Raw genomic sequence first — 25669 nt, 5'->3', positions numbered from 1 at the left:
TCACAGCACAGGGACAGACAGACTTGCAGTTACAAAATGTGACCCCGGGTCCAGCTGAGTCCCAGGGCAGCTTCACTCGGCTGTTGATGGACATTTCAGAGCTGAAAATGGAATTATGAGCTGGCTTTAGGCACAACTATTCAGATTTTCTCTAGGCATTAGCTGGTAGGAGAGAGGTTAATGACAGTCCCACGACTCAAGTTAACACTCTTTATGCATTAGAGTTTCCCACCAAACTCTTGACAATTGCAATCCTATGCCTTTGCCTCCTGTGTATGGAAACTGGGAAAAAGTGTGGGTGGCAAGGAAGTGGGACTGCTCTGTGCCTGAAGCCTTAAGGGACAATGTTGCAAACATATGAGTCACAATTATTACTGTTTGTTTAACTCTTATTTAACTGCTGCTCCTATTTTCTCCATCATAAACTTTCTTAATTTAAATTTCACTCTGCTGCAATTCCATATCTAATTTTAATGCTGGCTTCCCTCTGAATCAATACAGAACAGAAAGAAAAACCTGCAAAAGCTCAGGCAAACCTAAGTTACCACAGAGAAAAAAACCAAAGCAATGAGAAATCATATATCCACATGCAATTTTCTTATCCATGATATAAAAGATAAAGGAGAAATTCTGGGTTAGTAGGCAAAATAAGCAGGTTCTTGACAGCAAGCTGACACAAAATGCAGGCACGTGTGTACAAACACAAAGCAGTATTTAGGGAGAGACCAGTTTTGAAATCCTTCAGGGAAGAAAAGTTCTGTGTCTCACAAACAGAACATGCTGAATCTTTAATGCAACTACTGAATGTGACCAAACCAAAGCACAAATACAGGCTGCCAGAATCAATTAAAAGTGTGTAGCTAAAATAGCGTTATTCTTAACCAGAATGATAAATGCAGCCTTGTAGAAAAAGCATTCACAGAAGCACAGAATTCATCATCTTCCTGCTTCCAGGAAATCAAAGCTACAGATGAGAGAGGCTGATGATGATGCCATCACATCGTAACAGCCTTTCCTGTTGGGATCTACCCATGTCCATCACACACAGGGGCTCTGCTCAGTGCAATCTCACTTCTCACTGGAGGGGTTCGACTCACCTTGAATCCATCTCTTTCTGAATGTCCCTGTTTAGTTCATCGACCTTTTGCTGAAGCTTCTTTCTTCTTTGCTCAGGTGGGAGATTGCTGAAGTCTTCTGGGCCTGCTCCCTGCACAGAGTGGAATGGAGGATGGGGGGAATATGAAAAAAATTAATAATCAGAGTCTGAAAGAAGCCTTTGGAATTGCATTTTGAAAACAGGCCACAAAAAGCTGTGCAAAATCACAGTGGTCTGAAGCACTGTTATCATTTGTACTGTGTTACCAGTCCCTGAATGGTGAGGAATCTGGATGCCCTCAAAATGATCCCAGGAACACATCCTGCTTCCTTCCCTAACAGTGGCTAATGGAAGATAAACTGGAGAATTCCAGAATTCAACAACAAAGCTGAGAAATTATTTTTATCTACGGTTTTATCACCAGATTTTTTTTTAAACAGAGTTCCCTTCTCATGGAAAGCTGATCCCTTCCTGCCTTCTTTCACTCTGCTACAAAGAGCATTCCCATAAAAGTAGTTCCTGGCTTTTAGTCCCATGTCATTGCACTTCTGTACACTGCTGATTGACTGCTGGTCCAACACAGTTAATTTATGTCAGGGGTCTCCTGAACACACCAAGCTAACAGAAGCATTCCCCACTGGACTCTGCAATTTAAAAAACATGCTGCTTACTTTCCAGGGTCCACATTTCATGCCAAAGTCTCTCAGCTTTTCCTCTCTCACTTGTACTCACACAAAAACCAGAAGTTATATCAAAACCTTAGAATCAGTCAGTTTGAAATCATAACCAAAGGAAAAAAAAAAAAAAAAGTGAAGACCACAGTGGTTACCTTTGTGTGATTCTGCTTGACAACCCCTTTTCTGCCTTCTGCTATGTCTCCTCTTGATTGCCTCAATTTGATATAGCAGATAGATGACACATAAATACATCCACACTCTTTTCTTCACAGTAACACCTATTTTTGTCTTGCCAGAAGGCAATGGAGGCAGATTGGGTGGGCTATACTGAACACATATCAATACTGATTAGTTGCACCATAAGGGAGTGAGGTTCTTGTGCATAAGCTTGAATTTGGGCAGGTTTTGCTTGTTTCAGCTTTTGCTCATTCCCTGTCCCATTTCTAAGGGAGAATTTGGAGGAAGAAGGGTAAAAACACAAAGCTGAGTAACCAAGTTCAGTGGTCCATCAGTTTACTGAGAGCCTGTGAGCAGGGCTGGGCCATCAGCCTTGCTAAAACACCAAATTTCTCCCAGAGGAGAGTGATTTAGATGAGACACTGCCACAAAAACTGCTCTTTAGACCCTTGGCTCTGTCCTGAATGTGCTGGGACACTGTGTCTTTCTTCTGCAGCTGCAGAACAGCTGTTTAAAGTCTGGGGGTGTCAGAGGGCTGGAGGAAAACCACTCACGGGTCACCTTCTCCTCTGGACTGGCCATTCCAAAGTCACAGAGCAGGCCTGAGGAAATTGCTGATGTCATTGTCATGATGATTGTCAGTCAAAGATGGCATGTGCTTCTAGTGAAGCTTTGATCATCTGTGCAATAATACACTAAAAATTCCATTTGTGAGACAATGAGAAAGTAAATTTAAGATTTGAAGAAGACTTTGAAGACTTCTTGACTAAGAAAGTTATGCTGATTCTGAAACTTCACCCACACGGAGTCCTACCAGTGCTTACATTACTTGATGTGCCTGGTAGAGGAGAGATCTACTTTAATTTATTCTTTAATGTTTAGATTTTGCTTGACAGCAACTCCCACATCACAACAGACATGAGAGTGATTCAATCTATTTTATGGATAATCTACACTAAAGCCACACACATCTTTTTAAGGCAAAGCATCTGGAGGCAGCTCTGTAAACAAGCAAGCAGTTACGGGAAAGTCTAGATAACATATTCTGACATCCTCCTAACTTCTAAGCAGAGGAAACAGGCTTAAAAATATCCCCAGCTGTACGTTAGTAGAATGCAACAGATAGAGTGAAATTTGGAAAAGCATCTTTTTGGTATCTTATTTTTGATTCTTCAACTTTATTCAAGAGTTCGAAGCTGGACTAAATCCAGTGCTTCAGCCCAAAGCAGGGGTGTTGCATAGAGCTGCAGAGCCAAGGCTGGCAGGTGACCTCACTCCAAATTTAGTCTGTGCTCAGGAATTTCCTATCAGAAGCTGAAGCCCCTGCTCCAAAAAGGAGAGTCAAGGAGCAGTTTTTGCACACACTGGGCACATTTCATGGTCTCAAGCACAAGCACACCTGGGCTATCTCTCAGATCATGGACATTGCCTAGGTTTTTAGAAATGCTGCAGCAGTGAGGTGAGGGGAAAGCTGTGCTATTTCTGATGTGCTGCTCACAAGGTCTCCTTGCAGAAACGTAATGAGATTTAGGATTCAAATTGTCCCAAGATGAAGGACTGTGAAAACAGAGGCTGTGTTAGGACTAGTTTCTCAGCTGAAGCTACATGTGAGGAGAGCATGAGCTTTTTCAGGCCCAGTTTTGGCTCTTGCATAGTGAGGATCCAAGAGGAGATTACAAAAAGCTGCTTTTCTCCATCTGAGGTGAAAATGGGTCCCAGCCCTCCCTGCACATCTTTCCAGTTTCTGCAATTCCCAGGGAAAGGCTGTGCCAGCCATTTTTGGAGGATTTATTCCTACATGCAAAGGCTTGACTCAGCTCCACAGCACACTAGCACTGTGACCAAGAAAACTAGTGGAAATCCAGTACAAATGCATTGAGCTCCCTGGACAGTGGCTTTTGGCAACAGCCAAAAGAAGGTTTGCAAGTATTCCATCATTCCACTCCCATCATTCCTCAGACCTACCACAGCTCTTTGCTGAGAAGCAACCTTGCTAAAGGAGCCCAAGAAAGTCACTGTGCCACCAGAGCAGCAGCAGGACCCAAAACTGCCAGGGTTGCTCCAGGCAGCTCTGGTGGCCCACAATGATGTATCCAAGCACAAGATACATGTAGAATCACTGAATGGTTTGTGTTGGAGGGGATCTTAAAGCTCATCTTGTTCCAACCCCCTGCCACAGGCAGGGACACCTTCCATGATCCCAGATTGCTCCAAGTCCCGTCCAGTCTGGCCTTGGACATTTCCAGGGATGGGGCAGCCACAGCTTCTCTGGGCAACCTGAGCCAGGACCTCCCCACCCTCTCAGGGAAGGAAAAGAGCACCCAAAGGCACAAACCAGTGAGGAATAACAGAGCTTGGAAGCTGACACAGTTTAGGTGCTCCTGTGGATCCTTTGAAGTCCCCAAATGCCATCACCAGCTTGGCTCTTGTGTGTTTGCACAAGGTGGGGCAGCAAACCAGGCACATTTTCCTGCTGAGGGGCTCTCCAGGGCCAGAGGAATGTGGACAAGCTGTCAGGGCCATAGTGTGCAGTGTCTCAAGCAAAACAATACCTTGTGCCAGGACTTCAGCACATAATTTGCTTTCCCAGGTGTTCTGGGGTGACACCAGGTCTGTTCATCCCTTCCCTTTCCACCTCAGTAACATCTTTACCTTACCATAGATCAAGCAACCTTCCCAGCTGCATCCGAGATGGAATTTAGGATTCACACACATACATATCTCTCAATTTGGAAATTCAAATCAGATTGAGTTAACCTTGTTGGTTAAGGTTTACAGAACTTTAATTAATGTCATTATTGGTTATTCTGAAGGACTACATAGGGCTGTAAAATGTAGGTGATAATGACGCAAATTTCCAGTAATACTGTACATGGAAAGCAAACTTTGCAGCTACTTTACACAGAAAGACATGCATGGCTCTCTGGAAAAAGTCCAGCAAGTGCAGAGACCTTTATATTAATTTTTACCCCCTTCTTTTAATGTATGCTTATACAGTAGCAGAATTACTTGATACTGTTTTTCTACATTTTCATAGCCCTAGATTATAAAAGTGAAAACTAAACTATATATTAGAGTTAATTTTTTAGCAGCTTATTAGAAGACTGAATTCTGATCACCTCTATTAGACTCCAGACCTGTGTATTCAGATTTATCTGATAAATGTCAAAAAAAGCAAACACAAAGAAGAAACAAATTTAACAGTTAATTTCAGTGTCATGTCACATGTGGCACAGTGCACATTAAAACACACACAGGAAATTGTGATTAAAACACAGGACAGGCATGCTGTAAATGTGCTTACCAGCTTGAGAGAAAGCTTCATGTAAAATTGGAGAGATACAGGGTGGGGGGAGAGAGAGAAAAAACAACAGTGCATCAGTAGAAGAGGAACTTTTTCAGACTGATGTTACAATAAAATGACACAATCCTCTTGCTGTTGGAAGGCAAAATGGGTCACACTAACAGATCTGTGCAAAAGTTCACAAGATGGGCTTGGGCAGCTGCCACAACCTGGCCAGAAACAGGAATGGGAAGTGCTGGACCTGGGCACAGGTGGAATTGGCCCTGGACTGACTGACTACAACAACACTGGGAGTTCTCATCACAGCAACATCACTGAGGTGGAGAAAACTCACAGCTTGCAAATGTATGGGCATCACTTTAGATCAAAAACATGCTGAAATGCATCAGCCTCTTCATGGAAGGGCTTTGGGGGGTAACCCGTGAGCCAAATCTCAGTGGAGAGGTGAGAAATGGCTCCAACAGCACCCCAGCACCATGGGATCTCCAGGGAATGCCTGGTTCTCTGGCTACAGCCAAAGGACAACACCCCTGGACTGTCCCTGTGGACTGCAGAGTGCTGCCCAGGCAGGCACAGAAAGCCATTTCACATTCCTGAACAATTCACAAACAAATACTCAGACTCAAACGTACTTTGGCCATAGCCAGACAAGGTCAGGTCCAAGAAGGAGGAAAAAAATATCTATTCTCTTGACATCATATTGGTTCTATGACAGCATGGTAAGACATTATTCAAACTCTTTATATGATATACATGATCTAATTCTTCAGAAGTTACCACATTTCCTGGGACAGAGCCCAAACATTATCATTTAGTTACTCTGGGAAAGCAGAGTGTGCCCATGGAGCTGCATCTCTGCCCTGCCTCACCTGCACACACAGCTCTGGGCATGTGCCCCAGGAACTCCCAGGTGAACAACTGTGCCTGGGCACACAACCAGCAAAATTCCCAAAGCCTCTTCCAGCATTGCAAAATGACAAAACAGCTGCAGCTCAGAAGGATTTCCAAGAGATAGTGGGACTAACAGTGCTCGGTTCTGTGCCAAGCACAAGTGAGCTGCAGCTCGAGATCTAAAGGCAGATAGAAAAGGAGAATCCAAACTCCACCCAGCATCCTCCTCCTCCTGCAGCAGGCACTGAGCTGCCCTGCCAGCTCTCAGGACAGTTGTGAAATGCTCCAACAACACAACAAACTTGAGGTGCATAAAAGCACACTCTCCATGTTAACAGCAGCTGAAAGGTAAAAACTGGGAAATGCCTCTCTCCAGGCAAGGATTTGTGCTGCCAGATTTGGGAACCTCTTTCCATTCGAGTTCTCTGCCACTACCAACAGCTCCTGGCAATGGTGTTCTCAAACAGATGCTCCATTTTTAGCAAAAACACAGTTCATTAGGATTGGATTTAAAATAAAGGCTCCACATCTCTTGTGGGTGGCTGATTTAAGAAATACACTTTTTTTTTTCCTAAAATAATAATTCCCATTAATTACCAGGATTTGTACAGCAACACATGCCAGCCATTCAAGGAAAATAAATGGTCTTGAAATAATAATGGAATGCTGCATCTGAACTGATCATTCAGTGATAAGGCAGCAGTGACACTTCCCTCTGCAGTCCAGTCCATTAGGGAACAAATACATGACAATCATCACAGTGCCATGAAGAAATTCACCCTCTGAGCTGGAGAGGCCATTAAAAAAATAAAGCAAACAAAACCAATCCATTGGAGAGAGTAATCATAGAAGGAGAAAGAATGGTCTGAAGAAATTCAGCATAGGCAGCTTGTGTTTGCATCATTGCTTTAGCACTCCTGTGAACTTTAGCATAGACATGATCAGCACAAATTGAGATTCTTGTACATAGCTACAGACAAGACTCATGGTGCAGAATAAATATTTACCTATGAAGCACTCTAAAAAGGCACAAATGTATGCTACATGCGCTAGTGGCTAAACACTACTCACTCTAAAGGCACTAAATACTGCGGAGAATCATCTGCATCAAGGCTATTCTTTTGCTGCAAATTCAGCAAATTTGAAAGGGATTACAGACACTGTATGCCCAATTCTTTTGCTGTTAAGTATGACAAGAATAGAGAACTTATTAATAGCATTTCCAAATAGTACATCAGGGATTGTTATAACCAGTATAAATAAAGCAGTTCATAGGCTGGAAACAATGAAATGCTGAAATAAGTCATATTCACAGTTTTCCATTTCTGAAATTTATTGGTAATTTTACATGACAGTGATTCAGTTTCTATAAACAAATATAAGCAGATTGAAAATAAATCTGCATTAAACACTACATAACTACTTTTGCCCATTCTATTGGGTTTTCACAGTTAGAAACTTGCTCACAGCTCCTGGGAGAACAAAGGCATTTTCCACCCAAATGATCAAATAAGTTACATTTCCTTGAAATGAGCAAATGTGTTTCAAGCTGTCAATTTAAACCAAGCCTAGCTCAGTCTTGCAGGGAAAAAATGAAGAGTCTAAGAGCCACAAGCTTCAATAACACATGAGAGAGCATGAGAGCCAGCAGGTCCATGTGTTATTGGACAGTCACGGCCACTAACCTCACTTACAGAAAACAGGGTTCAAATAAATCACTGGACTTTCATATATACAACCAAGAGGTAACTTTTCTTTTTTTTTTAGTGGCCCTGTAAAAATCTCCCCATACTCTGCTTTGTCCAAGTAGCAGATTTAAAGGTCACATGCCTTTTGATTCCATGAACTATCATCATTATAGACAGCTCATAGAAGTTTCCAAAGGCTCTAGAGAGTGCTCCACAACCAAGGCACAGAATTCCTGTCCATCAGGGCTCGTGATGCTCAAGACTGCGTTCATTAAATAATTTAAAATAAATGTGCAGAACCTGTTTACAAAACTTTGGATTTCACAGGTCCAGCTACTTTAACAGTGCCAATTTCAGCATTTCCAGGACTAGCAGACATTATCTTTCCTGCACATCACACCATGAGCTGCCACTTGCCTCCCACCAAATTTTCCTTGGCTCTTTGACAAAGCACATTCCCACAGCACACTCGGGCCGGCGTTGTAAGTGGGGTTAGCGACTGTGTAGCAACGGTATGGGCTGATCACACCATACTCAGACTTACAACATATTCCCTAGCCTCAACGGCACACGTGGGTGTCCCTAAAGTCCTCTTCATGAGTTCTTTGTGAATATACAAAGACTGTGTCTGCTGGTGAGTCAGCAAGAGAAAACACACATTGGTTACACCGAGGATGAGCGCGGCACCTCTGTGTTCACTGCTTCTACAGCAAAAGACAGCTTGGTGTTTAACTACCCTCGAGGTGCAGTGGGAACTTCCTAGGAGCCAGGTGGATATTAAGAGTCCAGCATGCTCAGAGATATCAGAAAACATGATATTTTTTAATGCTTCTTTAAATACCAAGGTCAGAAAACATCTCTCTCGGTGCTAAAACAAGCCATGGATTTAATGACCCCACCCACCAAAAAGTCCCAGTCTTGGCACAGAGAGAGACACTTACATTAGAACATCAAGTGTTCCCAGGGCAGAGAACAGAGCAGGATGGAGAGGGGGTGGTTTTCTTGCTGTCTCTGCATGCTCACAGAGCAACAAATTACTGATCAGTGGGGCAGAGTCAGAGCTGGGTGTCGGACAGGAGTGCACAGAGTTGTCAGAGGAGACGGGCAGGGAGGGACAACAGCAACGGGTGCAATGGAAATAAAATCACATTGTAATGAAGTCAACAACTTCCACTAGAAAGGAAACCACAAAATTTCCTCCATGTGCTTTATGGAACTTGGATACTGGCAGTAATGTCTGCCCCAGCTCCCAAACCATCCTCCCTGCTCAGACACTTCCCAGGCTCTGGGGAGAGGGAGGAAAGGAAAGCCAAGTCCACACCGGCACACAGAGTCATTCAAAGGTGTAAGTTCTACCCCTGGATGTTGTTAGTTTGGAGGATTGCTCTTTTAAAAAAAGGTGCTGATGTTACTGCAGCTGCAGCAATAAAACTAAAATAAAACACAAAATTAGTACCAACCGGCAGAATACCAAGTTTCCTTTGTCCTCAAAATGGAATTAGAAAAAGCAGAGCAAGCATAAATGAAATTATAAGTTATGTAACTGGTTCCTCATTCTTTGTGCTCTTCTGGCTTTAACTTCCCTAAAGAGATGAAGTTGATTTGAAGTGCTACACTAATTTTATAGTGTCTTTTAAAGCATCTATTAGAAAAAACACCCACAAAACAATATATGATAGTTTTTCTTAGTTCTGATCCATAATAAGTTTTCTAACAGTTTTATGGTATTCTCTATAATGGACATTTCTGTTGCTGGGGTTAGAAGAAAACAGCTTGGAGGAAAAATACAAAAATGTGATCAGAAAACCATAGACACTGACAAGAGTCAGCAGCTAAATGTTTAATTTTTTTTTTAATTTTGTTTAAACAGACTAGGATTTCATATTGGCAGTGACCAATGGTACTGGTATTGGTGCCTCCACATTAACCTTGCATCTGTTGTGAATTGTTCAGGCGTCTGTTTCCTTCCATGAAAACAAGATTCACTGCATTTTTGGTTTGGAAGCAAAATTAAAACCAGACTGAGCGCAAGACATATCATAGCTAATTATATAATTTGTTTTAACAGTCACCAGTGATTTTGCCAAATGCAACCTAAGATGCTAAACCAAAATTTTGAAAGGAAATTACTAAAACACACTCCCTCTCCAGACATGTTCTGATCTCACAGATTTCATGGAGGAGTTGTATGGGAATCCATTCATGTGTTATGTTTCAAGGATCAATTACAATGTGCGATTCCTGATGCTGGAATTTATCCTGCAATGGTCTCAGGACTTGTTCATATCAGATAGTTACTTTTCCTTATTCTTTAAGACAGTGTGAAAAAGGAGTGTGATCCCCTTTTTTCTGAAGCAAACTTTTTCCACTGGCTTTGTAGGATTTGAGAGCTCAAAGGTTATCAAGAAATCCAGTAAGCACCTGCTTGGCAATTTGGCTGAATACTCTAAAATAAGACTTAAAGAGCCTTGTGGGCACCTTCACTGAAGGTGTCTGGAGTGGAATTCTGCCAAGGAACAAACCCAGCAGTGCAGAGACAATTCAAAGAAAATTAAATGATCCAGAGTCCAAACTCCTGTTACACTGTGCTACCCTGCTGGTCCTTGCATGACCTTCCAAAAATCTGTTTCCCTGATGTACAGATCAAACATTCTTCTGTGCAGAGGAGAGTTCCACCCTACATCCCACTCATTCCTCTGGGAACATCACCATCCAGGATCCCTGACATTAATGCTCATGCTCCTGAGTAAAACTGAGATGGTTTTGGATTTTACAAGGGAATGGAAAAGCACTGAATAAAGGAAACCATACTAAACTTAATAAGATTAAAGCAGAATTAACAGTATTGTCTAGCTGTACCTAATATAACAGGAGTCATATCAACTGAAAGAAACGCCATTCATTTTTCACCTGATAAATTAAAATGATTTGTGGGTGGTTCTTTATTTTCCTTTTGCATGGTTAGAATGATTTTATTTTTGAAGGTCATATGGCACTTTGATGATCTCTTAGTCTGACCATTTGTAAAATCACCAAGGACCTATAAAAATGTGAATTTTTAAATGAGACAGAGCAAGCTGCCAAAGGTTTGCAGCCTCTCCTCCTCCTCCTCCATATCTCTGGATGATCCATGGGGCCTGAATTCATCCCTCTGGGATAAGAGATGATTATCTGAACACTGGACTCCAAATCCTCAGGATGAGTCAGGCAGGAAAAGTATTTACACACAAACATCCTGGTAGCTGACAGGGGAAGGAAATTAAATAGCAAAAGAACACAATGAAAGGTTTTAATGAAGATTTAGCAATAGCCCATCCTCACACACTCTCAATGAATGTGTCAGCAGAAATTAGAGGGATTCCAGAGAAAACTGTAGGACATTGTTCTCATTACTTTGCCTTTCACACAAAGCACTTAAAAAAATAAGGCATGCAGAATTCTTAAGGTGTGCTTGGATTTCTTAGATTGCTAATACATAAAATAATGGCCTTCCTTCAGCAACTCTTAAAATCAATTAGTTATAATTGCTTATATGGCCAAGCAATCAGCCAAAGAGTACATTCAAAATACAAACTGGTGAAGTGCCCATGGAACTACAAACCAGTATTTTTAAGTCAATAAGAAATACTCAGCACTATTTTCAACCTTCTGTTCTCTGAATGCCACCATGGAGCATTAGACTGCAACACACCCCTGACCTCCAGCAGTGCCTGCATCCCTGAGCGACCCAGCACTGCCAGGACAACGAGGGCTCCACTTGCCACCCCTGGAGCAGTGCCACCACCCAGCACATCCTCAGCTCTGCTGCTGCACAAGCAGAACTGAAAGTCTGTCTCCATCTGGAAAAACCACTGAGAAGATACTCTGAGTCAAATTGCAACTGAGGAAAGGAGAGACACGTACAGAACCTGCCTTTGGACAGTTTAGAATCTTCCCACTTCCCCAGTGAAACAGGGATGGGAAGAAATGGGATTTTTTGTGTTCTGAGTGTCCCATTAAGTGGCTGTTTCCTAGCAAAGAATTGAAACTGTTTAAAACATTTATTTTTAACTGTTCTGTCTGTAACCAGATGAGACAGTGCATTGTTTACAGCACTGCTCTCAGTTCTTTGTAACCAGCCACTGAAGTTCCCCATGGAAATCATCCCTGCTTTTATACAGCTCCAGTCCTCAGTCCTAAATGAGTGCCTGGAGCAGAATTTGGGCTTTTTTAAGTAGTCACTTCCTCACTGTTACTGTCTGCTCTAAAAAACATAAAATACTGAACAGTTTTGTCTCCTTCCTGTAATTTATCCAAGAGAAAATAATTCTAAGGACTTTCACCTAGGTGGCAAAGCCGTGCTGTGCCAGCAAATGTTCAGTAGAACCATGTAATGTATGAGTTTCTGGGAAGATAAAGTTTTATTTTTGTTTGAAAAATGGCAAATTTAATCTCAGGAACCTGACATTTTATTTACTGCTTATGAAGACCACCAATGAGAGGATTTAATTCCACTCAAACACTTCAACATTGGTTTATGACTATAACCACAGCTGCTGTCAGCAACAGGAACAGCAGTTGACCTGGAAAACCTCAGGCCATATTTCCTTCTTTATCAGCAGCAAAGGTGACAGGGACACCGAGCTTGGAACAGTGTTGATGTGTCACAGAGTGCTGGTCCAGTGTGACACAGGCGAATCCCCAAATCAGCCATGGAGGCCTTCAGCATCTTTCCACCATACAGTGCTTAAACCAGCACTAACACACTGCAGTGCAGCTGCTGGCAGGGGAATCCCAAATCCTGTTCCCTCAGAACCTCTCCTCTGTCATTTGGAGCTTGCATTCTGCATCAGTAAAGCTTTTGCACACAGAAAATAATTTTGAACTATGCATCATGGCGCTGAGAATTGTGTCCTGGTCTCCCCTGAGCTGGCAGCCCTGCCTTAAAGCACACATAGACCATGGAAAGACTTTGTTACCACCCAGAATCAGTACATCTTTCTCATCTCACCAGTTTCTTGTGGCAAGACTCAGTTACTGAACAGACTGACACTGAACCATGAGCTGAGGCCCGGTGACTGGAACAGAAGCTCCCACTGCTCCAGTGACAACATCACATCTTTCCAGACTGAATTTTTACCAACTGAAATCACAACTATTATCTCCTAGAACCCCTCCTAATTTACTCTTCTCCTTCTGACACAGACATTGAGCTGAATTCACCCTGCTAGCAAAAAACTAAAGACTTTGACTTCTTACATGAGTATTACTGAATGTTCAGCTCCTCCTTCTGTATTTTGTCCAACCCCTCCTCCCCCAAGAGGGTAATTTCCAACAGCAACTTTTTGTGGTTTCATTGTGGGGGTTTTGACTACAAATGGCTTTATAGGTTGGGAACCCTTGGATTTGTCTGCATGTTATGATAAAACACAATGGAACCGTTCACAAAACAAAAGTTTTTACATAACAGAACGTGCAATAAAAGCGCAAGAAAGAAAAGGAAGAGAGAGAGAGAGAGAGAGGTATCCAGAGGAGAACTTACCCCGCGCTTTAGGCTCCTGAAGCAGTGGATTTTGGGTTTGGAGGTCATGAACTCGTTGAAGCGATGGGAGAGGGGTTCCTTTTGCTGCTTGGGAGACTGGGGGCCGTTGGGAACAGCAGAGGGTGAGGCAGAGGCAGGGGGAGGAGGAGGGGGCTGATGGGGGGATGTTAAAAGGGACATAAGCTACGTATAAGAGATGGAGAAGTGACAGAATAAAAACCAAAATAAAAAGATAAAACACAAAACGAAAATAAGCATCAAAACCAATATTTGAAATCCAGAGAAAAAACCAATTAAATAATTAAATATTAAAGGCCATGGTTCAAAAGAGGGGAGAAAGCAGTACTTAAAAGAGTCGTGTTAAATGAAGATTTGTGATAAATGAAAGTATTAGTAAGTGATGCAACAGAAGAGTAACACAAAAGTATTTTGAAGGAAGCTCATGCAGACTCTTCCATGCAGCACTATCCCCATATTTTGCCCTGTTCTGCTCTGTGGACAGCTCGGAACAATGCATATGGATAGAGCTTTCAAATACCTGAATTTAAATGGATCAGATAAGGGAGGTACCTTAGTGCCCAGTAGCGTTTCTATTATCTGGAAAACAACAAACCACATTCCTTCCTGCTTCCAAATCATACCTCAGCAATGTGCATCACACTTCACTTGTACAGATCATTCTATGAATTTGTTCAGGAGTTAGTCCTGGTTGTGTTTTTATTCTGGCTACACTGATGTAAGCACCAGACAGCGAGTCCTCTCTCACACCAGCACTACAGGAATGATCCCTTGTGAACAGGGGGATTTTTAGATCTCGAATTTAAGAGGTTTGGGAAAGGGTCAGAGCAAGAGTGAGGTCAAAAAACCAAAGCTATTCTGGGCTTCCATCAGTGTTACTGAAACCTGATTGAGTCCAGTCCCCCTGACATGTCCTGGTAACCCCAGATAAATGCTGCCATGCATTATGGTGTAAAGTATGACAGTGGAATGAAAAAGGTTTAATGGGTACATAAGTTAATATGGCCCTTTAAACAGTCAACTGCTCAGTTAGTTACGCTCCATTAGTGGTGCTTCAGAGTGATCCCAGCAATTCCCTGCTCCCAGCCACCCACCTGCTGACCCCAGTGCACAGACTGGAAAGACAACGCAAATGGAAAGCCAAGGAGAGTTTGAGGAGTGTCAAAACAGTAATGCCACATTGAAGCTTCCCACAGGTAACAATGTTAGTTTGGCACACATGGTACTAGGTAAGTGGTTAACAACTCCTTTTCTGAGTTAGGAACAGAAATGGACCATGGCAGAGACGTGACAACTTAAGTTAAATTAATTTAAAAACTGCAACATAATTAATGAAATTATACAAGAAAATATAAATTAAAGTTATAAAGAAACTTAAGTAACCAAAGACTACAACAAAGCACCATATTAAGACATAAATTATTAACTTTCTGAATCTAAAATTCTCTTTAAAAAACTAAACTTGCCAAGATTACTAGACAAGACACAGGTTATTGACAAAACACATACTAGCACCACGGTCAAGTTTGCAAATCAGTACCTTATTTTTCTTGATGAATGGCCATAACTTGCCCTTGGATTTGCTACCGAACTTGGGCTCTGACTTCCCATCCCCTCTGGAGTTGGAAAGGCTGGATTCAGACACTGTCCTCTTCATGGGCTGTGTGAAATCCTCAAAGTCAACATCTCCCGGAGGCTCGAACCCTGATTTAAAGGCTTCTATTACCATCTGGGAATCCTGCAATAGGACAGATCCAACACAAGTGTAAACATCTCAGGTGAGGCTTGACATCAAATTGGTAGCACATTAAGGCAGAACAAGAAAGTTTGTCAATGTGGGACCAACCCTGAGAGTGACCAGGCTCATTCCTGGGAATGAACACCCTTCCAGAGCCCAGGGTCAATACAAGACTCTCCACCTTCTGCTGAAAAGGGGTAAGAGCTCATTAACTTTACTGACTGGAAAAGCAAATCACACTTCAGTGAGTGACTCATAACAAAGATTTAAGGTACAGATTTGCTGGGAATACAGCTGTTAACGAATCAGAGGAAAATCCCAATAAATACTCCTATAAAAGGGAGCTCTTGTGTGATCACTGCCACCAGTCAACAAGTTGGTTGTGAATTTAGTGACAGTAAATGGCTGTAAATGTTTCATGAGCTTTACCCAACATCTGAGCAGTCCAAGGTCACATCAGCAGCCCCATGCCCTGGTGTGGGAGCCACTGAAGCCACATTCCCTTTTGGCACTGCTAAGAGGGATCTAAGTCAACCACAGACTGGCTGTAGACTGTACAATGGCTTTGCTTTTTTGTTTTGGACAGGAAAAAGAAAAAAAAAAACAACAAATCAAAGCCAAACCAATCCATAGCATTTTTCCTACCCAAGACTACAAACAAAATTAATTATACATAAGATCAAATTCAGACCTCAGCTTGCCAAATGCATTTAAATCTAATGGACTCAAGAAAAACAGATCCTAATAGACTTCTTATCTACTTGTTTTCTTGGGAAGAGATTATGTTATACTCTAACAGCTGCATTCCAAGATCACTAGAGACACTGTGCCTTGGCACACAAATATCTTGTTATTCTCTAGGGAAAAGTATCACTGATCTGTTACATAAAAAGAACTTGTTGCTTTGAGGGTATTTCACAGGTTCTGTGAATGGCTGTGGGTAAAATGCTGTTCAGGAGAAATCTGCTGGGGTATAAACATATCCAGAGGCCAGGCTCCATTGAGCAAAACACATACAGGAAAAGCTTTGCAAAAGTCTTCATGGGATTGTGAAGATCCACATGGGTTTAAGATCCTCAATCTATCAGGTGGCACCATGAAATTCCTACCTGAGTTTTAGTGAAGTAGAACAATACTCTTCATTAATGACAGACATGAAAGTAAGATGAAGAAGGATTAGAGAAGCGTGGAAAAGAGTGGTGGAATGTATCCCTATCCATGGCAGGGGGTGGAACTGCGAGGTCCCTTCCCACCCAAACCATTCTGTAAGAGATGACACTGTTACATTAAATACTCCACTGGTATTTTATCCTATGCATGGAGCTTTTCACTTTTTCCTCTATGAATTTTACAGTGTTCCTTCCATTTATTCAAAACATCATTCCACTACAATGGAACTAAAATTAACCAGCATGCCCCATATATCACAGAGATAATGTCATAACAGGAACTCCAAGCCCATAACAAATTAATTTTATCTGCTGCTGGAGCCCTCTGAATCAGGTTCTGCACAGGTTCACCTGGCAGTCACCACAGCTCACATTTGCCACGTGACCTTTGTGTTGTTCAAGTGGTTCAAAAGGGGAAATGGAAAAAAAACATATTTAAAACTGCCTTAAAAACACAGTAAAAGTGAACCAGTATTCCCTGCTAAGTCCAGGCAGTTTGTATTGGCATTAACAGGAATTCTATGCAGTGCAGTGAGGGCATAAAGCAATCCTATTTACACAGTTGCACGTTTAGTAACTAATCCAGCACTGTCATTATAATCAACATAGTTAGAAATTACTGCTCCAGAGATGAAAAAATCCTTGATGATATTTAAGGAAAAAGAACTCTTTATAAACATGTTTCCAGAGAGAACACACTAAACCCTTTGTAGCTGCTCAGATCTAACTATTTTGGCTAAATACATTTTTGTCAGCACAGTGCTCACAGGAAATCCTGGTAAATTCAGCTATCAGTGCTCAAAGTCATCGTTTTCCAATGTCACACTTGTGTATGAGCCATCATGGACTTATTTGTGAGGAAGAGAATATAAAATTCACCCTGATTCAAACACCCAGCTTAAGTTTCATGTGTATTTTGCTCAGAAGACTCTGGCAGAGTGTAGGCTGAGATATGAATCTCCCCACCATGATTTCACCATGCAGCACCAAAGGCTGTACCTCAAGCAGGGTATGTTGCTCTAACACAGGAATCGCTGCCTCAATTCCCCCTTTTCCCTCTCAGAGAGTGGTTTTCAGATTCCTGAGTTTCCTATGCTGCTCTCTGTGAGAGCAATTGCTGAACAGAGAGTAAAGGATTAATTTCAAAATTTCAGCCTTGGGCTTTTGCTGCCAGTTCATGGCTCTGGGCACAGAACAGCTCAGAGAAGATTCCAGTGAAGAGCACATATGGGAAATTTAAACAGTCAGCAAGACACAGGCTGTCAGTGTTTGAAGCAATAATGTAATCCATGAGAAAGGCTGGAAGAACAGAGCCTTCAGGTAGGAAGGGAGCAGATCATTCTGCAAACAAAACAGAAAACACATTTGCCCTTGTGGTCACTGCACATCAGGAAGCTCAACCAAAATCTTTTCCAGCCTTTTAATCAGAGAGGTTTATTTGCATCCTGTGAAGAAAAATGATGTTCAGAAATCAAATTTTCTCATTTACAGATTGCCAGCAAACCTCAAGCCTGCAAAGAAATATTTTACAGAAAGATTTTTCAGAAGTTCATGTAGCCAATACTTTAAAGATTTTCGTTATTATAAAGCTAACTGGAATTAAGACATTTCTGAAACATTTAGTTTTCTGACTATGAGACATAATCACCAATTATTTTAAAGGTGGTTTCTAAGTATTTGAACTTATGTCCAACATCACATGCTGATGTCCACTTTTAAATTACAATATTTCAAAAAGGAATTATCCTAATGAAACAAGACAATATTCCTTAGTCAAAAAACCCAAAAAAATTAAAAAGTATTGCAGGAAAGGCATTTCTGAATGTTAGTAGATTTGGAAAATAATCTGAGCACATCCTGTCTCAGACAAAGCAGCTTGGGACAAGAAGCTGTTCTTTGGTTTCGTTCCATGACTGCAAAGCTCTTCTGCTAAGCCTGGACCCAGGATTTCAGTCTCCATAAATCTGAGACCAATACTAAATATGACAACCAACAATGCAACACTTACATTCTTGTGATCCACTGATTCTGCAGCTTTTGTTATCTCATCCAGGCACTTCCCAATGATAGGGATCACTTGGCGGTCGACTTCTGCAAAGGTTTTCATGGATTCACCTATCCTCACGATTCTTCTTTCCTCCATCTCTTGTATTTTCTAAAATATTACATTTCATTCAGGTCAAACATCAAGATTAACTTCACAGTTTCACCCAATTTTCCTCTCCAGCTTACATCAACTACTTTAAAACTTAGGGATTAAATGTATTTTTAAGAACAAACTAGGACAGCTGCTCTCAGGAAGGCACCAAGTGTTGCTGTTCCCTCAAACATCAAAAGGTCATTCTAAAAGTAAGCTCTTTTACTATTACTGGAAATTTTTCAATTAACTTTTTATGTTAAAAAATGCTGATTTGTCAAACCCTAGCTTTAGACTTTTGTAAGGATGGTTCCTAAGGCTTTTAAAAGAATTTCTGCAACAAATTCCTTCATTTTCTGTGCTTGTTCAGAACAATCTTATTTTCATTCCACTGTAGAATGTAAGGAAACAAAGATCTTGATGTCTCCCTTTCTTTTCCCTAGAAGGTAATTTTTGGTGTTTAGGGAGTCCTGTACATCATGTTTTGTTTACAATGCATCATATATTGATATATTCATGTACAATACAAACATCACATGCTGTTCACACCACAGCTCCTCATTGCTCAGTGGATTCTGTTCCAGGATCTCCAGCACCTCTTCCAGGGGCCTCTCCTTTACCACAGAGGGAAACTGAATGTGGCATAATTCTACTATGACAAACTACAGCCAGATACAGAAGCAGCCTGTTTCACACTGGACTCCAGGAGCAGTCAACTTAAAAATCCCCTTTGCCTTGGCTGATCCACAAGCAACATCAATTCTTTACAAAACAACTTATTTCAACATCTAAAAGAAAACCCTGGAGAGTTCACTGGTGCACTGAGGGAAGAGGGCACATCTGCAGGACTTTAACATGCTCACCTACATCAGAGTGCTCAGCAGCTCCAGTATTTGCTTGATTCCAGTTTATCTCAAGGCATTGGTTTGAAATACCATGAGGCAAAAGAGGAGGTGTCCATTTAGCTCACAAGTTTTAGCAGTGGGTAAGAAAGTGCGTGTTTGCCACGCAAATATCAGCTACTTCTCATCTGATGACAAGCATGTGACATGTCCTCCTTTGAAAATGTTGTATTTTCCACTTCTGATGCTCATGACCCATTACAATGGAACAGTCATTTAGAAGTTCTGTTCTACTACATTAACCTCAATTCATTCACTCAAGCACAAACTCAGACCTTCACTCAGAATGAATCTGATGGCTTTTTTTTATTCTTCCTCTGCAGCCTGTCCTTAGGCACCCTTAGACACAAGCTTGCTTAAAACCCTTTGGATTCACTGCTGTAGAACTACTGTGGTTCACATTTAAACATCTGTGCAGCCTAATTTGAACACAGGTTATAAAGGGCTACTGGACTTTACAGATGCAACAATGCCCAGCTGCCTCCTGCCCCAGCAATGCCAGTGATGCTCCCTTTCATCCCCAGCTGCACAGACAGAGGAGCTGAACAGAGAAAGATTGTGAGGATTCCAAAGGCTGTCCTCATCTGGCACGACACTTCAACATCACCTTCCTTATGTATTATTGATCCCTTTATATCTAATTTAAGGAAAAGAGATAATTTATGCTACTACCTCTCAGGGTGGCAGACTGAATGTAAAATTTGCTAAGAATGACCAAAAAAAATCATCAAAAATTAAAAGTCAGGGTGATAGAATTGAGGTGATGTGCAATGTGCTCTTGTCACAGGATTATGGGCTACTCTAAAGCACTGCCAGTGACCCTTACCTGGAAGATGTTTGGTATGTGTGTGTAGTAATGCTCATGCTGCTCACTGTTGAACTTCTGTAGGGTGGAAGAATATTCAGCTTTGCTGTCTTCTGCCATCTGATGTCTCAGCTGGGCTTGCTGTCTTGCCTGAGGAAATACCAAAAGAAATTTAGAATTTAGGCTACCTGGAGATCAATTGCATCTTACTATGCAGGAACATTGGGATATGAGACTCTGAGCACCAGCTTTTGGTTTACTCCTCTTTTGTGAAACATCCATGCTGCAGTGTGGACAGTGCTGCTGCTCCTTCCTGGGATTACAATGTGCTATTTCCCGACCCATTTTGCATTCCATGAACAGCCTCTGTTTGAACTGCACTTCAAACACCAAACCAAGTTGGTCCCTCCACCTGCTCACTGGACAGGCACCTTCCCAGTACATTCATGGACACACTTCTTGTTCCCCCTATGCCCTGGTGGATGTCACCTGGTGCTTTCCTCTAATGAGGAATTAATAATTTCCCTGTTGGCAAGTAGTGTTTTCTGGGGAAGGGGAAATGAAAAAAAACCCAACATTTTTGTCTCATTTCAGCCAACATAACCATGATGAAACCTCTTTGTGTGCCCTGCAGAGCCCTTTCTCCACACTCCTCACACAGCCCTGGCATGAAGCACACAAGGAAAAGGGAGCCAGAGCAGCAGCTGAGATGCCTCCCTTCCTATTTTTACCCACACAGATGATTTGCTTTACTGCCCAACATAGCAGAGCACTGGGCAATTAATCTCACTTCTTTCCCTGGAATAATCTGTCCCCAAGTGACCCTTTCACATTTTCAGATTCCTCCCTTTAGAGTTCTGTTCCCAAGGCCTTCTGTTATCTGTTTCACTGCCCAATATTCTTCCCTTACTGCCTCTCCCCATCTGTTTGGTTTAGATGCCTTTTCCTTCCTTGCCATTGGCCTCCATACAGCAGCTCTTCCTTCTCTTCCTTTCCAACATCCCCTATGCCTTCCCCACACTGAAGCTCTCCCTCCCTGGCTGGAGCTCTGCTGCTGAATTTCAGAATAATTCCTTAAGACAAGGCAGAGAAATGTTACTTTGAAAAATCATGTTTCAGGGGACACAACACAGCAGAGAATTTCAGTATATTTTAAGTGTATATTTCCCATTAAAATCAGTTCAGAGCAGGGTTATTCTTTGAACTGTTCCAAGCAGTCAATAGTTTCCTGACAATAAATCCATGGAATATCAAATCATGGAACGTTTTTGTAATCATAACTGGAAGGTGACAAATTCTGCCAGGAGGTTTCAAATCTCAGTTTGTAAAGAAGTAGCCTTTCCCTGCATTTGCCATCTCACCTAATAATTTATTTCACCTCAACTCAGATATTGCTTCTGCAGTTGATTGTAGGAATTTCACAGATCCCCTTCACATTCTTTCTACAAAAATAATTCAAGCAGAATGAGGAGATACTGGGCACTAAGTGCATCACAGGAGATGAAACAGTAGCATCAAATGGAGAAGAATATGACTATAACCAAATAAGTGAATCCAATAAAAGACATATTTTCAACTTTTTTTTTGTTCCCAGGGGTTTTAACTGTCCACTAACTCCTGCAAATGATGAGTGTCTAATTTTAGAAAATTCACCTCCTGCAATCAAATTCCAAGAAGCCACATCATTAATTTCCCTGCCCAAGCACTAATAAAGTTTATTTAGCTTTACCATCCCCACACTCACATACAACTACATTAAATACAAGTGGAAAACAATATATCTTTGTGCCACAAAAAAAAATTTACCAGGAAAACAAAGTTGGCCATGGAAAGGCAGGCAGCAGTAAGAGTGGTTCACACTCATCTCCCAGCCCCTTCCTCACATCCCAGCTCCTGCAGATCAATATCCATTTGTGAGGTCCATTCTCCTCATCTACCTAAGAGGAACCCATTGTCTGAGCTGACTTCACACCAGCCCTACTCCCACTCATATAGCTGTCTCACTCTTTCTTTTTTTAAAAATAATTTTAAATAATGCAGCTCAGGAATTTGTCCCTTGACTCTATTGTTGAAGCAGACAAACAAGAAATCCATTATTACACATTTCCAGGCAGACCCAGCAAGCATTAAAGCCATCAGATTTCGTTTTCATGAGCAAAATCATTGGCTGGATATGACAAAGTAACTCTGAGCTCAATGTATACACTCAGTTTCCAAAATGATCTTAACTGGCCCTAAATAAGAGGGGGCAGCAGATGAGTAAATAAAATTGTGTGCATTCCAAAATCAGAACTTTTTGTGTGAGAGCCCTAGTGATGTCTTGTTCCTCTTGGCCATTTAATGCATTTGGCAAGCCTCAAACTGTTTAAATATCTTTGCAATGAGGTATTTGGATCTTAAAATAAAAATATTTTTTAAAATCTAGACTTCTTTATTACTTCATTTCAGTATGTCACTTCCTCTAACATCATCACTTCTAGTATTAACAGAATTGTGCTTTATAGTGAGATTCCTGCACTCTGTTGAAGCACAGAATGATAAAAACAAGACAATGATTTTAAATTTCACATTCAGAGTAATGGATGCAGTAGCCCAGAACTGCAGAGAGTTATAGAAGTTATTTCAGGAATAATTTATAGCTGGGCTTTACAGAAAATGAAGTTTTGCTTCTCTGCTGCTCACTTGTGCAAGCAAACAGCTTCAGAGGTTTTTTGGGGGCTTCTTAGAGTTAATGCTAAAAGATTTGCCCTGAACAGTATTTCCAGAAGGAAAGGCTTTGGAATAATCGGGGTCTGGAAAACCAGACAATGACTTCAGATATAGGAGAACAATGCTGGGATGCAGCTTTCAGTCAACATATTCTCTCCTTTAATTGGGCAGGGATGAGTGAGCAAGAGCTCAGTTTCCAGCCCCATATGTGAAACACAATTCACCTCTACAGGCTGACAGATTGCTCAGTTTTAAGTGGTGTCAGGGCCAGGGACTCTGAATGCAGCAAAAAACTCCCCTCTTCGAAGGAAGAAAGATTGAGGTCACCTTTCAGCACTGTAGAAAAGCAAAAAGGGTATGTACACCTGAGGGGTCTGTGGGGAGAACAGCAGCATTTTGCTTCCAAATGCCTTCCACTGCAAAAGGTGCACAGATTTCAAACATCTCCCACCCCAAACATACCTTTGTAACAGTTTTTTGCCCTAAAATAAACTTGCACACATAGGCAGTGCTTCCTCCCTGAAGCCTGGTTTTGTTAAGGCAGCACTTGTCTGAACTCATGTGGCAGCACCAAAATCAAAAGGTCATAAATATCAATGTTTGTCTTATCCAGAAAATGAACTCCCCAAATTGAGCAACAGCCCAGGACCTGCAGTACCTCCAGCCTTGCAGGGAGCAGACAGGTGAGCTTTGGGCTCCCACTGCCACTGCAATCTGAGCAGTCACACCAGGGGAGTGTTTCCACAGCCCTGGGAGAACACTCGAGGTAAAGGAGTGCAGCTCTCACAGCCTGAACCAGGCAATAGCTCACCAGCAGCATGTAAGGCTTATCATATGTGACCTGTCTCAGAATCTATTCAGAAGTGCCACTAAATAGAATCAAAACCCACCTTTTTCTCTTCCCTTATACAGCCTTGCTGCTCCATGGGCAAGAATGCAGGACAGTAGCTAACAGCAGAGAAGTATTAACTTGCAAACTGCTGATTTTTGTGGCTGTCTTCAGTAGTTTAAAAATATTTTTTTAAAAAATCAGGCCTCAGCAGCACATCCACCATAGGTGAAAAACAACACTAAATTCAGTGGCCATATGAGCTGGCAACACACACTGTGGCATCTCTCTTTTAAGGTAGTGGGGAAAAACACAAACACTGTTTTCTCAATAAGATTTTAACTACACTTCCTGCAGATTTTCTTCATAACAACTGAGTTGCAAAAACCAGACTCTCAAATAACAAGTTAGTTTGGACAAATGACTCTACAAGTTGCTCAGAGATGCCAGGGTGGGACACTGATGTGCTAAAATCTGACCTAAGTATTTATGGGGATATTTCTTTCCCTTTTAAAATAAGAAATTAGAAAAAAGTTAACCCTGAGCCTTCTTATCACCTGCTTGTTACCATCTGCAGTTTATCAATATGATGCAACTTCAGCAATCAGTGCAGAGCAGAATGAGATCAAAGAATTACAGACAAGGGAACTTATCCATAATCCTTGCAAACATTCAGCACAAGTAAAGCTTTATATATAGATCTGAATTAAATCAGTCCTAATATTTTATGCCTTTGAACAGGAAAATTGAAGAGAAAGGGAATATGGATACTTTATGATGGGCACTGTCAACCCTGACAGTGTAAGAAAACTTTTGCAAACTTCTACACTTTACATGAAGACTCTTAGAGAATTAAATAAATCCATTTGTATTGTTGACTACACCTTCTCCCCCAAGCCTCCTTTGATATGAAAAGCAACTTGCTGATGCTGAAGTGTAGGAGAAAATTTTAAAAACCAAGTACATTTTCTGCCATTTTGGTCTCCAATGCAGAAAAGAATGAGGATATTTTGCTGAGAACAATTTTCTGAGACACATTCCAGAAACAGCAAAAGGGTCAATAGACACACTGTCTTCTGGGTTTACACAGACAAAAAATGCAGCTCCTCAGGGCTGTTATGGTGGGAGTGATATGAATAACTGAAAAGGCCAGAAAAAAACTTTGGCTGTTATTCAGCTGGTCCACACTAAGTGGGACAGTTCAACTTCTCAGCAGTTGCTCTTGTCCAGAATGGCAAAGTTTCCAGTCAAAACTTTGGTGTCACTTTGTTTCTTCTTTCTTTTCTCCCATTCTGCACCCCCTCTTTTCTTTCAAACTCAGACAGTATGTGAGATGATCACTGCCAGGCCACTGCCTGCCAAAACAGATCTGTCTTTGGCAAATCCAAGATCAGACTAAAATGCAAACACAAAAAAGTCACCCCTGCCCCCTCCCCTCAACTACCCAATCCCTCCAAAATAGCTTAATGATAAAGGCAGACTCAGAAATACTTCACCAATTTCAGGAATGCTTTCTATTGCTCACAGATTTTTCAGCTCTAGGCTCTGGCTCTCCCTCCACGGCTGCCCCACGACCACTGGGCACCGGGAGCCTCCGGGAGCAGCAGCAGTGGCAGCGTGTACAGGATCATTAATAACAGTGGGCATCCTGCCACAGACTTCAAAACAGGGCCAGGGTTCCAGGCTTGGATTTACACAGCCTCCAAATCAAGCTCCACTCTTTACTATTTTACAATAACCAGCTGGGTCTCTCTGAAGCGGCAAGCAAAGAAAGGATTTGAAATTTGCTTCCCTGAAAGAAAAAGTAGAATGGGGAGGTGAAAAACAACAGCAGGGAAATAAACAGAAAGAAAAATCCTTCCTTAACACTTGAAGAGGTGGAGGAAAAAACTGAGATTCTGTGGGTCCCTGAAATCCTTTGGCTGAATATAATATACAAATGAGTAAACCACTGACAGAGGATGGAAAATCTTCCTCACCACATCTCAGGAATTGTTATCTAGTGCAG

At 41.6% G+C, this 25669-nt stretch overlaps 1 protein-coding gene across 27 annotated transcripts in view; it reads right to left on the bottom strand.

Moving 5' to 3' along the window:
* Positions 1-25669, bottom strand: part of FNBP1 (formin binding protein 1) — a 98561-nt gene that overhangs the window by 10386 nt on the left and 62506 nt on the right. For 6 of the 27 annotated variants that reach the window (XM_088065961.1, XM_088065962.1, XM_088065964.1 and 3 more), the window contains 7 exons: positions 20145-20273; positions 18288-18434; positions 14913-15110; positions 13355-13537; positions 8378-8464; positions 5255-5269; positions 1098-1207 (listed from right to left, as the gene is read on the bottom strand). In XM_088065961.1, the coding sequence (XP_087922087.1) occupies positions 1098-1207; positions 5255-5269; positions 8378-8464; positions 13355-13537; positions 14913-15110; positions 18288-18434; positions 20145-20273 (869 nt within the window). The remainder of the gene's footprint in view (positions 1-1097; positions 1208-5254; positions 5270-8377; positions 8465-13354; positions 13538-14912; positions 15111-18287; positions 18435-20144; positions 20274-25669) is intronic. The other 21 variants (XM_088065967.1, XM_014256274.2, XM_088065970.1 and 18 more) reach the window with 10 other exon arrangements.

The sequence above is a fragment of the Pseudopodoces humilis genome, chromosome 22, assembly GCF_049639895.1.
Source record: "Pseudopodoces humilis isolate 2021_Gansu_Grassland_sample_001 chromosome 22, ASM4963989v1, whole genome shotgun sequence".
Classification (NCBI taxonomy): Eukaryota; Metazoa; Chordata; class Aves; order Passeriformes; family Paridae; genus Pseudopodoces; species Pseudopodoces humilis.
Note: the sequence above shows the minus strand (reverse complement) of the source record. Positions and strands in the feature narration are given on the sequence as shown.